This window comes from Elgaria multicarinata, chromosome 16, assembly GCF_023053635.1.
Source record: "Elgaria multicarinata webbii isolate HBS135686 ecotype San Diego chromosome 16, rElgMul1.1.pri, whole genome shotgun sequence".
NCBI classification, from domain to species: domain Eukaryota; kingdom Metazoa; phylum Chordata; class Lepidosauria; order Squamata; family Anguidae; genus Elgaria; species Elgaria multicarinata.
This window is the reverse complement of record NC_086186.1, coordinates 15,399,378-15,415,943: the sequence shown is the minus strand read 5'-3', so window position 1 is coordinate 15,415,943 and position 16,566 is coordinate 15,399,378. Positions and strand designations below refer to the sequence as shown.

Sequence of the window (16,566 nt, the reverse complement as noted above, 5' to 3'; positions counted from 1 at the left end):
AACCTGATATTTTCTTTTTGTTTGAATGGGGGAAGATGTGCATTTCGAAGGGGAAAGCGTGCATTATTCAAAAGTATACTTTTCCCCCATTGATGAAAGTGTGAAAAATCCGCATTTTAAAGTACATACTTTTAAATATGTGTGTGTGTGTGTTTTCCAAACACCATTAAAAACTCGGGAATGTGCAAGCTTTTCCCCAATAAATGTGTTTCCGTTTGCATTCATGTTCAGTATTGCGCATGGGGTAAGTTCTGGTGATTTGCAAACTGAAATGAAATTCTGCCTATCTACCCATCTTAAATTATTTCTAGGCCACCTTTAAGAGTGGAATACCGCTAGCTGCTTCCAGCCATTAGCTTCTTTAACACGTCATGCATTGCTGACACCTGGGACTAATGCTCCACTTACCTACAAACAGACGAAGGCTAATAGTTATTTCCTGCAATGTTGTTGTTTTGTTGCTACTAGGGTGACCATATTTGGGAAACCGAAAAAGAGGACACCTAGTGTGTTTGTGGGGAAGCAGCTTTCTGAGTCCTGCAGAAAGTACGTTATTCCCCTGCCACCTTAAAGAACCCGATTGGAGTGGAGGAGGGGAAAGGATTTCATTCTGCACCACCACCATCCACTCCAATTGGGGCCTTTTCTATAATGTCCACGAATGACCCACTTTCCCCTTCAAGACCTCAATTGGAGCTCGGGGTGGGGGAATGATGTGCCTCAAGAACGCATGTCATTCCCTCCTGCCATGCTAATGGCAGCCTTAAAGGGGAAGGTGTGTCATTCCAGGACATTATTGAAAATTATAGAAAATCCCCTGACACCATGGAAAGAACAAAAACCAGGACAAATCCGGGGAAATCCTGACAGTTGGTCACCCTAGTTGCTACCAAAGTAAAACAACAACAAGAACCCTTAAGGGCCCAATCCAAGTTTAGACAGAAAAAAAAGACAACTCCCAGCATGCCACTACCAGCCATGCTGGCTGGGGCATGCTGGGAGTTGTAGGCTTTTCCCCCCCCTGCCTCAACAGGATTGTGCCTTATATCTTCAAAACAGGTATTCATTGTCTGAAGCTGAAGCTGCACTAATAACCCACATTAGTAAATAGTCAATGGTTTGTGCTATTTGTTCTTTCTTTTCTTTTCTTTTTTGAAGGGAAGCAATAAGTCGACTGTGTGAAGCTGTGCCAGGAACACATGGGGCCGTAAAAAAGCGGAAGGTAAGTATTATAACCTTTGGTAGGTTCGTGTTTTCCTTTGTATTGTTCTCCCTTTCTTGTTCTCCCACTTCTTTTCTTCTGCTGCTGCCTCAGAGCATTCACCACCTCCTCTACCACCATCTCTGCCACAATATGGCCGCTTCAAGAGTGGGCTTGATTTGGAAAGCCTAAGGTCTTCCCTCTGTCCCCGCCTTTGTATTTTTCTCCCTGCACGCCTGCCTGGTGCAGAGCTACATGGGAGCTATAATTTCCTAACTGCGTGTTGCAGAGCTACGTAGGAGCTGTAGTTTCCCAACCAACCCAGGCTCCTGGCCAAGGTGCGAAAACATACTGTTTGGTTATTAAAGCTTGAGATTTGGTTGTGTGTGTTTTTTTTAAATTTCAAAATTTTCTGCATATCTACATTGCTCAAACTTCAGTTTAAAACAAAAATGAGCAAAATCAGTCTGGTAGATCTCTAGTAATGAGCCTTATACTACCGTATTCTTATATAAGATATGGAGACTTAACAATAAGCATTTTGTTGTCTTTACAGCCTCCAGCTAAATTTCTGTCTCCTGTGCTTGGTAAAAGTAATCTTCAGTTTTCTGGCATGAATATAAAACTGACCGTCTCAACAACCAGCCTTACTCTACTGAATGTTGAGACCTACCAGGTAGGCTGGTGCATTTTGTTTTTAATTCTTTACATCCATAGCATGGCTCTTCTTATGTTTTTATAAGGTTCCCATGAGCTCTTTGGATAACGTTAATTACTGCATGGGGGCAATTTTAGCTGTGGAGGAAAGGGTTAAATCTCACCTCCCTATGCGCTGCAGTTCTGATGAAATGCCCTGGACACCCACACCCCCATATGTTTAGCATCTTAAATCTAAAAAGCTAGACAAAGGTGCGCGCAACACATTTAATGTAGAATGGGGTTTGATTCTCAGATTATTGCAAACAGTTTGCAATAATCTTGGTATTTTGGTATCACAGGCTGAGGATTAAGGCCCTCCAATGAGTTCTTTTGTACCAGAGTCAAACAAGAGTTCACCTTGTCAATTCCTTGGAGCAAGGAATTATGCTTATGCTTATACATATTGATGGCATCATTATATTAATTAAATAATAGGTCATGCATGTGAAGATTTTGAATGCTTGTAAGCACTATTATGAACAGCCAGGGATCAGATTGATTAATTGATTAATTTATTTTTTAATAATAATAATAACAATAATAATGTATGAAGCACTTTAAAGGCTTGAAAGCATTATTAAAAATTTCTTCTTGTTGTTGTTAAACATCAGCAGCAGCAATGGATCAAACAGTAGCACAGAATAAGAGAGGCAGCCAGGAGTCCTATTCAGGGCATGAGTTTTCTTGCTCCTTTTCCAGGGCAGGATCTACACTACTGCTTTATAATGGTTTATAATGGTATTGACAACTGTTCGGGCCCAGAACACATTCCACATACTGTTTTCAAACCATTTTCAAAGTGCTATATCCTGCTTGGTGTAGATCTGGCCCCATGCCACATAATTCTACCTCCTGTACCACAGTTTAGCCAGACCTGATGACACACTATGCACAATTCACAAATCAGTTGCAACTTGCAATGATCTGTAAATTGGTAATTCTCTGATGATTTATAGATGGGCAGCTCATATTTTTATAAATATATATATATATATGTTTCAGATTATTGCCAATCATCACATGCAGTCCATTTCGTTTGCCTCCGGAGGCGATCCTGTAAGTATGGACTTCTAAACGTCAGGAACGTGTTCTGTCTAGCATTGTCTGCAGGGCAGGATCTACACTATTCATTACACCGTTGTTTAAGTGCATTGTTGCGTCCTCCCTTGCTACGTTACAAAATGCAACTTGAGCCCAGTCAATCGAAATACCTTTTCTTCTATCGTTTTACCCGGGCACACTCTTCTTTAGAACGTTCTTCATTAGCTCTGAAGTAAACCTCCTTCTTCCGGTGACTCTGAGCTAGACCTGCCGGATAAGCTGGCAGGGAGGCGGGGCAACGCGTAGGGACGAGGGAAGCCCTGCAGCGTCTTAAAGGGGCCACGTGCGCCCCGAAAGATAAGCAGTTTTTTTAAAAAAATTAAGCCTCTGTCCCCTCTTTCACCGCCCTCCCTCCCTCTCCCCCTCCCCCTTGTCGCGTTGTGCCAGCTCTCCCTCCCCTAGAAAAGCCCTCACGTCCTAATCAGGAAGCAAAGACCATGGTCACGAGACATGACTTTGAAAGACGGCATTGAATACAACGAAAGGTTGGGGCACATTGTTAGTTTTAAAACGATTTTAACAGAAAGTGGAACGGTTTTAAAAGTCAGAAGAAACGTAACAACAACAGCATCACGTGACTGCTGACGTCATCTCTGCCAACTTGTTACGTTTCATCTAGACAAGTGTAGACGGGCTCCTGGTTATCTTACTTCATCCATGACACATTTTGAAGTTAGTCAAGAAGTTCAAAATGATTCCAATTACAGAGTGACACTAACCAGCTCGCTCATAGAAGCTGCAAGTGTGGATATAGCAACTATGGTCCACAGGATTGGCCAGTCAGCAGGGGGTAGGAGGCAGAATGGATAGCCTGTATCCGTTTCAAGGTACACCCAGTCTCAGCCTAACATCTGGTTTATTGAAACCAATGTCATAGCTGGGAGTAAGGATTCTTGAGGATTACATTCAGTCTGCATCTCAAAGCGAACTGACATGTTCGCGGATGAATGTGCAGGTTGGGAAACACTTATCCATATTTTGCATGTTTCTGAATTTTGCGATAGATTTCTTGTTTCAAAAATGTTCCAAAGTGCATATTAAAAAGTGCATCTTTTAGGGTGAAATGTCTTTAGAAATGCATATGTTGGGAAAAATCTGTATTTAAATTCAATTTTTCATGCAGGTTGTTTTTAAAACCATACCATTAACCTAGAAACAGGATGGAACATACTTCTGAATGAACACATCTGAAACTGACACAGACCAAAAGTAGACAGATATGTTGTTCTCTTGCTGGAAGGCATAATTAAATTAGCCCTACCCATAGAGGCTTGCTGGGTTTTTTGTTTTTGTTTTTTTGTTTTTTTTAGTGATGTAAGAATAGTATATGGGACAAAATGATGGTTAGGTGAGGGATTTGTTTCACTTGAAAATGCTTGTAGTTCAACTTTCTTTGTCAATTACGTCTTCATTTTCACTTGGAATTTTAGTACCTCGTATGCTTTCCTTGAAAGTAAAAAAGAAAGAAAAAAAATGGGTGGAAAGTATAAATAACCCGCTCTTGAGGTTTCACTGGGAAATTTGGAGTAAATATAAAGGGGAGCTGCTTCCAAGCGGCTCTCCTTTGTCACCGGTAATAATGTTGAAGAATTTCCCGGAGGAATTAAAGAGTAGATTAAGTAAAGTTTTAATAGAAAAAAATAAAATGAAATTAAAGGATTGGTTAAGAGGAATGAGTACAAGAGAGGATATGGAAGAGGTTTTGAAGGATAAAAAATTAACTTGGTTAAATTATAGGCAATTAGAACAGTGGACTAAAAAGTGGATAAGAGATAATGGAGAGTGTAGAGAATTAACAAAGTTCGAGGAACTAATAGTTAAGAAAGATAATGAAAGGGAGAAAAGAACAGTGTTAAAAGGGTTGATGAGTGAATTATATAGAATATTGGTAGAGAAAGGGACGGTGGATAATTCGGGTAAAATGGTTTGGGAGACAGATTTGAAGGTACAAATAGGACAACAGGGTTGGGAGGGATTATGGAAACAAAGAGCGTTGAGAAATATGTCAGTAAGAATAAAAGAGAATTATTATAAAATTGTATGGAGGTGGTACCTAACTCCGGTTAGATTGAATAAGATAAACAATCAGCAATCAGAAAATTGTTGGAGAGGTTGTGGGGTTAAAGGAACGTATTTGCATATGTGGTGGGAATGTAACTATGTTCAGAAATTGTGGAAGATGGTGTTTTTGGAGATTGAAGAAATTGTGGAAATGAAGATAGAACGAACACCAAAAGTTGCATTGCTGTCACTATTTGAAGAAGATTTTAAATGTAAAAAGGAAACTAAGGAACTGATAACGAATTTGTTGATTGCAGCAAGATTGATTGTAGCTAGGAACTGGAAGATTCAAGGGGAATATTCTATTGAAGAATGGTATAAAGAAGTATGGGATATAGCTATTAATGATAAATTAACAAGTAATATTAAATGGAGAAGAGGTATAGCTAAATCAAATGATTTTGAAGGAATTTGGAAACAGTTCCTAATATTTGTGTTTTCAAAAGGAAGTGGGAAACCACCAGCAGAAGAAAGTATGAGATTCTGGAATCAGGAATGAGATCCCGAGGTGGGGGGTGCACTTGTAGGTTATTTTGATTATGTTATTAAGATAAGATTGTATTCAAATTGAACATTATGTAGTATGTTGCTGTTGTTGTTATTAAAAACAAAAAAAAAATTAAAAAAAAAGAAAGTAAAAAAGAAAAAAAGCCTGATGTAAAGTAGATTGTGGTATCTTAAACACTATCGCATTAAATAAGATTTTTTTGCCTTTTTGATTTTGTGTATTTTAGGATACAACAGACTATGTTGCCTATGTTGCTAAAGATCCCGTTAATCAAAGAGGTAGGCACGATCTTTTATTTATTTATTTATTTTATATTTGGCCTTTCTGCCAAATTATGGCCTTTGAGGTGACTAACAAGAAAATAGCATAAAAAGAAATACATTTAAAACACAGTGTACAAAACATAAAGCACATTTCCAGTAATGCTGCACATACAAAGATGTTCCTCCTCATTTGGTAGCTTTGGGCAATTCATTGATATAACCTTGCTACGTTATGATAAGACCATCACCCTTTGAATGAAGAGCCAGATACAAATGCAACAGTTACAATATATAATAAACATACACTGTGTTTAGGGAACCAGTGGCAATTCGTTTATTAAATATATAATGTTTCTTCCATTGTTAGACTCCAAGACAGTATACAACATAGGAAATAACACGATGAAAATAAGAAATAAAAAAAAGAAACACATATCATTATATACAATTACGGAATTAAAAGAGCAGTAAAGAACAGTCCTATGCATGTTTACTCAGAAATAAATGCTGCTGTGCTTACTGGAGCTTATACCCTAGTACATGTATTTAGGACTGCAGTCTGAAAGTAAAAGCTAAAAACAATACTAAAAGTAGTGTTAAGTACAGTCATAGAATCATAGATTAGTAGAATTGGAAGGGGCCTATAAGGCCTTTGAGTCCAACCCCCTGCTCAATGCAGGAATCTACCTTAAAGCATACCTGACATTTGGTTGTCCAGCTGCCTCTTGAATGCGTCTAGTGTGGGAGAGCCCACAACCTCCCTAGGTAACTGGTTCCATTGTCGTACTGCTCTAACAGTCAGGAAGTTTTTCCTGATATCCAGCTGGAATCTGACTTCCTGTAACTTGAGCCCGTTATTCCGTGTCCTGCACTCTGGGATGGTTGAGAAGAGATCCTGGCCCTCCTCTGTGTGACAACCTTTTCAGTCTTCGAATGAAGCGTGCTATCATGTCTCCCCTCAATCTTCTCTTCTCCGGGCTAAACATGGCCAGTTGTTTCAGTTTCTCTTCATAGGGAAGCAACCATCTCAAGGGGTGGGGAGATCCATATACACCAAATCAAATCAGATCAGATCTCCTGCCTAAAAGTTAAATGGACAGGTCAAGACCAGGATATCTAGCAGACCACCTTCCCTTACATATAAGATGGTCAGAGGAGGCCTTGCTGGTCATTCCAAAATTAATGGAATGTCACCACATAATACCTCATCAATGGGCCTTCTCAGTAGTGGCACCCAACCTTTGGAAAAACCTCCCCCATGCTGTTCGGGAGGCAGAAAATGTGACATGGTTCAAATTCTTCCTTAAAAACACACTTATTCACTCAGGCTTTATCTGGCTTGTAATTAAATTAATCATGCTGCCCCATCTTGCTACACTGTACATTTATTGTAAGTGGAAATGGTTTTTAATATTGTATTTTAAATGTGATTTTAATATTTATATATGGTATTTTATTATATTTAGCAGTATAGCAGTATCACAAATAAATAATAAAATAAGCAAATAAACTTCACTTCAATGGGGCTTATATTTGCACAATACTCTTGATTATTGAGCCATTAAGTCTTCTGAAATGTATAAAATCCATTCATATGTTTCCTACAACTTTTCCTCCATTGTTTTTAGCATGCCATATATTGGAATGTCCCTGCGGTATAGCTGAGGAAGTCATAAATACCATTGGGCAAGCTTTTGAACTCCGGTTCAAACAGTACTTGAAGAATCCTTCTGCTTTGATTGCTTCCAATGAAAGGTCAGCATGAAGTTTCCCAATATTATGAATACTGCTTTCTACTGTTTTCCAAGGTGCACGCGACGCTTGCTTCTTCATCCCTGTCCACGTCCCACCTGTTCTCATTCACCAAGATAGCTTTCTATCAAGTCTCTTTGTGCAGCAATCCTCACCAATAAACACCTGGTTTCTTTTTATAATGGCTTGTTTTTGATCTTGCACAACCTGATCTTCCGTCTGATCACAATCGCAAAGTTCTGTTTTGGGATTCCGTGAGATGAATCAATTAAAACAATTTTTAAGGGTGACCCAATTATTCAGGCAACAGATATTTGATGAATTATATTTATTTATTTATTTATTTTAATACAAGTGCTTATAATCACTGGTGATGGCAACCATCTTTTGAAGCAATCCTCCATTTCTTTAATTCATGGGAAAGAATGCCTTTTCTAAGGTGATGCCTGTAATGACAGGTGTGTACGTAATCTAAAAACAAACAAAATGCTTTTTGGAGTAATCTGATGGTCCCTGGGCAAATGTCCCAGGGACCATAGGATAATTTGGATTCCTCCCACCAAGGTCGGAGGCAGCGTTCCAACCTTGGAAGAGGGAGTTGGAAATCTGACTGCTTCCACTTCGCTCCCTTGCAGCCGGCACAGAAGAACTGAGCCAGCTGCCTTTCCGAGATCAGAAACATGTCCTCAGAGAGGGAGAAAAGGGGGTATTTAGATAGGAGGGGAGAAGCCAGGATACGAGATATCCTGAACCTCCTTCCCTGCCACCCTGAAGCACCCTTGCTAGATGGGCTGAAAAGCCCATCTAGAGAAAACAGAAAATTGCCACTTCTGCTCCTCCCATTCTGTTTGCTTCTGCCCAGCAGGGCATAGGAAACTCAGAAGCCTCTGAGTTCAGGGGCTTCTGAGCAGGGAGGTGCTCAGAATAATAGGATTTCACCCTTGAGGTCATAATCTGAGGCCTTCCTCTTTGGTCTGCTGATGAAAGCCTTGAGAATATTGAGTATCAGGGATAGGGGCTTTTCTGTGGTGGCCCAATATCAATGGAATGCCTCCCTTGGCAAGTGCCATGTTCTCCCCCACCTTTTGCTGGCCTTTAGGAGGATGTTAAAGACCTATTTATTCCAATATTCATTTGGTTGATTTTGATACACTGTGCGTTTTTTTCCTGTGGTTTTATTGGCTCCTTTCTTTATTTCTTTATTTTGTTACTTTAATGATTCATGGGTTGTTTGTTCATTTTGTATTTTAAAGTATGCTGCAATCCAGTTTGTGCATGTTTTATCCTGAAAAGAGAGCTAGAAATCTATACCATAAATAATTAAATCCAGAAATATATATATTTATATATATTCCATAGGCACATTTAGGCAAACTAAATCAATAGATTTTTGAATGAATGAGCTGGCAAGCAAAACAATTCTATACATGTCTACTCAGATGTAAGCCCATTTGAGTTCAACGGGGCTCGCTCTGAGATAAGTGTCTTCGGGGATTGCATCCTTAAACTTAGATGATTGTTTAACAATTATTTAATTGAGTTGTGGTCCTAAAAGTAATGGGGGGGGGGAAAGATCACAATTATCCAAGAAAATAAATAGTGAAACATAGGTAGAGGAGCATTATGAGAAAGTAGTGCAATAGTGATGCCCATGGTTAGTATGCATTTCATAAGGTCCCAGGTTCAAAGGATTTCTGATAGCAGTACTGTGATGGAGCTCAGCCTGCAGATCTGATGACAGTTATAGTAATTAGTGCTGGACTACTTGGATCAATGGTCTGTCTCAGGATGGCATATATTCGTATGTTGATTGCTTGGTACATGGAAGTGAACAGATGGAAAATATCTTTCATTTACTGCTAGGGAAATGCATTGCCCACTCTCCAGCCACTGTGAATCACATAATTAAATTCCTGGGTAATATCCCCCTAACCAGACTATTTGATCTGTATCTATTTCCTGTTCCTGGACTTTTATCAAATTACGTTCTTGTTATAAATTAAAAAGCACAATTCAAGAAGAGTCTTTTTTTTTACATAGAAGAAATATAGCTAGGCAGAGGACCCAAACCCAACCGGATTTACTAATTGCAAGTGGAATCCATTAATACTTCGCTGCAGTCCAGACTGCAGCAAACTACCATGCGTAGTGGAGAAAGACTGGACTCACAGTGAATTTCAGCCAATGATCAATAACATACCCCTGAAACTGGGATACTGCATTAATCTTAGTTCAGTGGAAAACAGCAATGGGAACTGGGAAAGATGGTTCAATTTTCATCTGTCAGAGGCCATCATGGGCCTCTGGTTTAGAAGACTGAAACATTCTCAAGCTTTGAGAATTTGAGGTTTCAGAAATTCAGGAATTAATCGCAGAATTCCAGACTCCAGGGAAGCATTTTATTCACACTGCTGGCTTTCTGTCCCACTCTAAAAAACTAAACTCTTGTTTAAATTCCCATACAGACCTCCACAGGCTTTAAAGTCAGCCTCGAAAGCTTTGCTCTCTGTGCCATCCGCTCGGACCATTAGGTGAGTGAGCACAAAGGGCAAGGCCTTTTTGGTGGTGGTTCCACAGGTCTGGAATTCCTTTCTCAAGGAGATCCATCAGGCCCTCCCTTTGACTTCTTTTCATCATCAGTTAAAAACTTTTCCTTTCTGATAGACTTTTAATGTTTAATTGCATTGCTGCCTGGCTTCCTTGTTTTAAATTGCTGCATTTTGTTTAATTACTGTATAATGATTTTTAACCTGCTTTTTAAAAATGTGTGTGTGTGTGTGTATATATATATATATATTTCTGCTGTCAAGAGTGTTGTATGAGTATAAATGTGGAGAGTACAAATAATAGCTTGGATGATTTATTTTAGTTAATGTAATGTTGAAGCTAGTGTACCTCGTTCCTTATCACCAATAGAAAAGTTGTCCATTTCATATGTTGGTTATTTTTCTACAGAGAAGTGGTGAATCTTGGTGGATCCACGTGGAATATTCAGGATAAAGAGGATCATGAATACTATAATGAAATCCCAGGGAAAGAGCCTCCTACGGGTGGACTATTAGATAACAGACTGAAAGTACTCCCAGAACAAAGAACTAATTGTCCCATGCACTATGAACAACAGTACTGTCCGGTAAGTGTGTTTATTACTGATGCGACTTAGTTTTATGGATTGGTCTTATCAATTTGGTTTTGCTGTCAGTCGTTCCTGTGTTGCATTTGCATTTGCATTTTTACTGGGTTCTGCTGTGTTTTAACCCTCAGCATAAACCGCCCAGAGAACCTCTGGTTATGGGGAGGCACAGAAATACAGAAAATAAAATTAAAAAAATAAAATAAAGGATGGTCTCATTCATGTAGAAGAAGACAGCCTTTAAATACCCCAGTCCCAAAGCTTTCAGGCTGTAAGAGTGCATTTCTGTGCATGTCTCCTCAGACGTAAGACCAATTGGGATCAATGGGACCTACCCCCCATAGGTGTATATAGAATTACAACCTAAAGTTAATGGCCAACGCCGCAACTGGAACACTAAATGAGCTGCATGATTCAATGAACTGATCCTGGTCAAAACCTCATCCCCCTATATCACAGGGCAATGTTTATAATAAAATAATAATAATAATAATAATAATAATAATAATAATAATAATAATTAACCGCCTCTCCATTTTGAACGAAGCAGGAAACAGCAGTAAGTATAAAATACATAAAATACTGATTAAAAACATAGTGTACATTGTTAAAACATCCTAAAAAACATCCTAAAAGCATCCTAAAATTCCACTGGATAGGCCTGCCGGAAGAGATCAGTCTTTATAGCTTTCTTAAATGCTAAAAGACTGTTAAGTTGACGAATTTCCTACGGCAGGCCATTCCACAGTCTGGGAGCAGCAGAAGAAAAGGTCCTCTGGGTAATAGTTGTCAGCCTTGTTTTTGTTGGCTGGAATAAATTCTTCCCAGAGGACCTGAGTGTGCGAGGCGGATTGTACGGGAGAAGGCGATCCTGCAGGTAGCCTGGTCCCAAACCATGTAGGGCTTTAAAGGTGATAACCAACACTTTATACTTTGCCTGGAAACTAATTGGCCGCCAGTGAAGAGATTTTAAAACTGGTGTAATGTGATCATCAGCCTGGCTGCCATATTTTTCCTGTTGGCAGTCTGCGTTCCAGCAGCGGGCAGTGCTAGAGCCAAAAGTGGACGAAGTTTCAGAGTTACCTTTGTACTGTACCCAACTGAGAAAAAGACATTTGCATCCCGACATTCTCCTTCACCCACTTGTGCAAGAGTCCCTCTATCAACTTTAGAGTTGGGGGAAAGAGCATGAAAGAGTAAATCACTATGCCAAATAAACAGAGATATGTAAAACTTTATTGTTGTACAGTTTTGGCTGCTGAATTTGGCCAGCTTTGGGTTCATAATTTGGGGTTTTGCCTTAAACGTAGCCCTGAGGATAGGTGACTGGTGATTTGTTAAATGATTCTGTTCAATCCAGATTTTATTTATTTATTTATTTCTCCCAGAATGTTTTGATCCAAATGCACTTCATAGGATTTGATATGACTGGAGGTTATTAGCAACTAATACCTTATGTGGTTAATTTCTGCTTCTTTCAGACCGAGTGTCCCAAATCCATGAATATTTATGAAAACTGCCCAGATGAATACAAGACAGTAGGTAGGTAGCCTGTGTCTTCCTAAGACCTAAGTTACATCTTGCCTTCTTGATGAAGGACCAAGTAGAATCAAGTCCTGTTCTGCATGTAATCAAACCTGCCTCTCCTCTCTTGTATGGGGGTATCTAGTATAGGAAGAGAGAGAGTTGAAGAGCTCTCAGCAAACTTGGTGCTGATTTGTTGCCGATGCGCACTTATTTTATTAGGAGTCTCCAAAGAGAAACTGTGTCAGACAACTATGTACTTCTAGTAATAAATCGGCTTCTGTAGGAACTTGGATGTAGCCTTGTATTTGAATATGCAGGTCAACAGGGTGCAAAAGGTAAGTGACTCTAGTCCTGAGCCACTACTTTTGTACTTGGCTGTGGTTGGAGGGTCTCAAGGTTCTACCTACCCTGAACCTAGAGAGTTCCTATGAGCCGATAAGATGAAGATCCTGAGGGATTGAGTGTGTACTCTTCCCTGAGCTGATGGATGATAGCAGTAGAAAGAACTTAATGGTTTAGAAATCCTTCCTTAGCACTGGTGCTAGGCACATTTTTCCCCTCATGTCTTGATATGATCAGGAAAATTTTAGAGCTTTATATTTCATTGTATTTTTTCCCTTGTAAATGAAGCAAATCTCTTTCTCTTGCAATTAACTTTAGGTAACTCTAGTGAGCAGGTGCAGGCAGCAAAGAAAGATACTCCAATGCTGAAAAATGCAAGCAAAGTGGACCTTTTTGATGATCCTCGATATATCAATACTCAAAACTTACAAACCACGTCTTCTACTGTCGGTAGCCTGACATTGTTACAGACCCGTGGAAGTCCAGCTCATTCAAGTACGTTCATAGCCCTGTAATATATTCCTTGGAGCTTTGAAAGAAGTATGAATGCTTGTAAAAGGTTATTTTGAAACTGTGCTAAGCATCTGTTCGTGCTTTCTCAAGAGAAGCACTGCCAAGTTTAGAAATAATGGAGAAAACAGATGACCATTAACCAAATGATCTTCTTCAGAGACTCTTCTCCAAATGCCTTCCTTAAGGAGGTATGTTATTTATTGGCAAAGGAGAGGGCCTTTTCTGTGGTGGCATCACAACTTTGGAAAAACCTTTCGAAAGATATATGTCTGGCACCAACAGTATATTACAAATTACAAATAAAAAATTCTCTGTTTATAATTTAATACAATTAATTATAATAAAATTTTATTTTATTTCAAAATAAAGTTTTCAAAATAAAGGCAAAAAAAGAAGAAGAAGATACATAACAATAATTCAAGGTCACTAAAGAAACAAAGGAATTCAGGATTATAATTATTATTAGGTGTATAACTGATTTGCTTATAGAACATCAACAGTAAAGCAGCCTAACTAGGAGCTCAATACTTAAAGAAAAAGTAAAAATACAATTTATACAACATATAAAAGAAGCGTATGTGAGTGTATGTTGTTTTGTATACATGTGTGTATTAGTCAGAAAAAATATAGGCAACTATACTTGATTGGAATTTGATCAAAAGTTTGAAGAGCTTAAACATAGGAAATGAGTGGAAACCACGGTGCCACAATATCTTTCTTAAAGTGAGTATTCCTTGCTTGCTGCACTTGCTGTGTAAGTTTATACATCGTCGTAGGGAGCAGTTCTATCCGGATGACTGTCAGCTTCTGGACCCGGCGGCTGATGGCTATCCTATACAGTGCAGGAAGAGAGCCGAGGTGATCTTCGCCTCCACGCTTCTCCCGCTCTGCATTTTTGCTTGGTGGGTGTTTGTGCCCATCTAGCTAGGGCTCTGCAGAAGGAAAGGGAAGGAAGCTGGGGATAGCAGTGAGTTGTGGGATCTTTTTCTGTCTAAACAGGCATAGGATTGCACCCTAAATGGCAACAGCTAACACTCCCACTTCACCTTGAAGCACACTTAGCTGGCAGTAAGAAAATTTTAAATTATTTTTTAAATAAAGATTGAGAGGAGTAGGATGTCTCTGTGGGCATCAAGGAAGGTGCCTGGGGACACATTGGGGTTCTACACTGCCTATCCTAGGTTATTTACTCCATGTCAGCAGTAGTCGTTTCAGGTGATGTGTAATGTGGGATCACTATGTATTCCCTCCCTTCTCATTTCAGAATCATTGGAAGTTGTTGAACAGAACTTTTCCAGCAACATGGCAGGTCTTGGAGGCATCACAGCCACAAAACAACTTATGGGGAATGAAGAATGCTACCATGGAAAGTTAACCAGGAAAGCTGCCGAGAGCCTCTTAGTGAACGATGGTGATTTTTTGGTGCGGGAGAGTGCAACGTCACCTGGCCAGTACGTTCTGAGTGGGCTGCAAGGAGGACAAGCAAAACATCTGTTGTTGGTGGATCCTGAAGGCAAGGTAGGAACCATTAATGACCAGGGTGTAGTAATAAGAATGTGAGCATCTGGCAGCTGCCCAGGTATGACATGTATTGATGCTGCCCTGGAGAGGATCTTGGGTAGCTGTGCTGTTCCTAAGACCTTGCGATGCTGCTGGCATTCAGAGATTTTGCCCTTTTCATCTGGAAAAGGAAAGGAACCTCTCGTACAAGCACTTGAGTCATTGCTGACTCCTAGAGGGATGCCTGCTTTCACTGACTTTTTTTGGCACACTTTGTAGTGGGGTGGTTTGCCATTGCCTTCCCCAGTCGCAGTTACCTTTCCCCCAGCTAGCTAGATACTCATTTTACCAACCTCGGAGGGATGGAAGGCTGAGTCGACCCGAGCCTTTTCATCTACATCAGTATTTAATGCAGTTTCATATATCCTAAAACAGATTTTGCTCTGCTCCAGTGCGTGAAACCCTGCAAGGCACCAAGAGCCTTTCTACATGAGGCTTTTATTAGGCGCTCATGATTGTTCACTCCCATTTGTTTGCCATCCATTACATGATGCTTACATCCTCTGGGGTCTCTCCTGCTCTTTGCAACCATTTCTCCGGCTTTTTTTGTTTAAGATTGAGGAAAGTGTGGGATTATTTAGAAAGAGTGGAATGAGACTCTTGTGTATTTGCGCAATTGCTCTATACCACATCACCATCTAATGGTTGTGCAATGAAATACACAGAAAATCAGAGAAAGAAACCCCCCAGGAAAAAAATGTGTAAAGCAGCTAAAGTTGTTGCTTCATGCTCGATTTTGAACATCTGTTCAGGGTGGGAGAGCGGGGAGGTCATGTGTCACATAGGAAGCTGACTAAAGCAGCTGAAAACACCCCCTTTTTGTTCTCTCTGTGCTTGGTTTTACGAGTGTGGAGAGACAGCCGCTGCAGTTTACTCCACGTTGCGAAAGGGAGGGGGCAGGGAGCTTGGTTTTCTGGCTCCAAGCTTGGTGCACTGTTTCTGAACTCGGAGCCAGAAAACTGGAAAATCCTATGTCCCCCCCCTCCCTGATGCTGTCTAGAGGACATAGGATTGCTCCCTTAAAATGAGGGTGGGGGGAGACTGGGAAATCATCCAACAATTGGGAGAAAATGGGTGGGCAAAGGATCTCCCTCTGTCCCGGAGATTCTGAATCCCTGCTCTACACTTTGGCTCACTGATAGCAACTGTGTAGTACCTACCACCATGACTTATTTAATGTTTTGTTGCCTTTTCCAGGTTAGAACCAAAGATCACATATTTGATAGCGTGGATCATCTTATTCGCTACCATATGGAAAATAAATTGCCAATCATCTCCTCCGGAAGTGAATTAAATCTGAGCCAGCCAGTGAGAAAAGGGACTGGACAACTGCAATATAACAAATAGTTATCTCATCACACATCATTTTCAAGACAATTCTTTCCCCCTCCCTTAACAAAAACTTCAGTGACTATTCTGGTCCCAATGAATCCAGCTCTACAAAGAATAGATGGCACCTCTAGATGCTGTTACAGAAGACTTCTTTGTGTGTGTGTGTGTGTACATATGCCGATGTGTTTATCTATTTACATTTATACAGTTCCATCTCTGATCAGCTAGAAGAGTTTTACCTTAGCAAAATGAAACCCCGAAGAGTGAGAGACTGAGGAGAAAGCATACACCTGAGTCACTTAAAAAGGATTTTTTACAATCAGTAAGAAATGTAAAAGCACAATTAAACCTTCGCAAGCAACAGCAACACCGACTTGAAGAAACTGCTGGAATGTTAGTATGTGCCTTTAATCTAGGAGTTACGGAGAAATAAATAGTATTTCTGCAGGACCTTTTTTTTGAGTTGTTCTAAGAACTGATTGCCAAAAATAACCCCAAAGTCAATTTGAATAGGACAAGCAAACAGACAGACAACTTTGATAATGATATTGTTCATTCTTCGATACCCACACTC

At 39.9% G+C, this 16,566-nt stretch overlaps 1 protein-coding gene across 1 annotated transcript in view; it reads left to right on the top strand.

The window, feature by feature from the left end:
• The window catches only part of SHC4 (SHC adaptor protein 4), a 42,532-nt gene extending 26,486 nt beyond the window's left edge, over positions 1 to 16,046 (top strand). The window contains exons 3-13 of the mRNA XM_063142148.1: positions 1,159 to 1,222; positions 1,758 to 1,877; positions 2,903 to 2,956; positions 5,797 to 5,848; positions 7,462 to 7,588; positions 10,051 to 10,116; positions 10,541 to 10,718; positions 12,200 to 12,260; positions 12,906 to 13,082; positions 14,365 to 14,618; positions 15,858 to 16,046. Coding sequence (XP_062998218.1) covers positions 1,159 to 1,222; positions 1,758 to 1,877; positions 2,903 to 2,956; positions 5,797 to 5,848; positions 7,462 to 7,588; positions 10,051 to 10,116; positions 10,541 to 10,718; positions 12,200 to 12,260; positions 12,906 to 13,082; positions 14,365 to 14,618; positions 15,858 to 16,007 — 1,303 coding nt within the window. The 3' untranslated portion in view covers positions 16,008 to 16,046. The remainder of the gene's footprint in view (positions 1 to 1,158; positions 1,223 to 1,757; positions 1,878 to 2,902; positions 2,957 to 5,796; positions 5,849 to 7,461; positions 7,589 to 10,050; positions 10,117 to 10,540; positions 10,719 to 12,199; positions 12,261 to 12,905; positions 13,083 to 14,364; positions 14,619 to 15,857) is intronic.
• Positions 16,047 to 16,566: the final 520 nt, after the last annotated feature.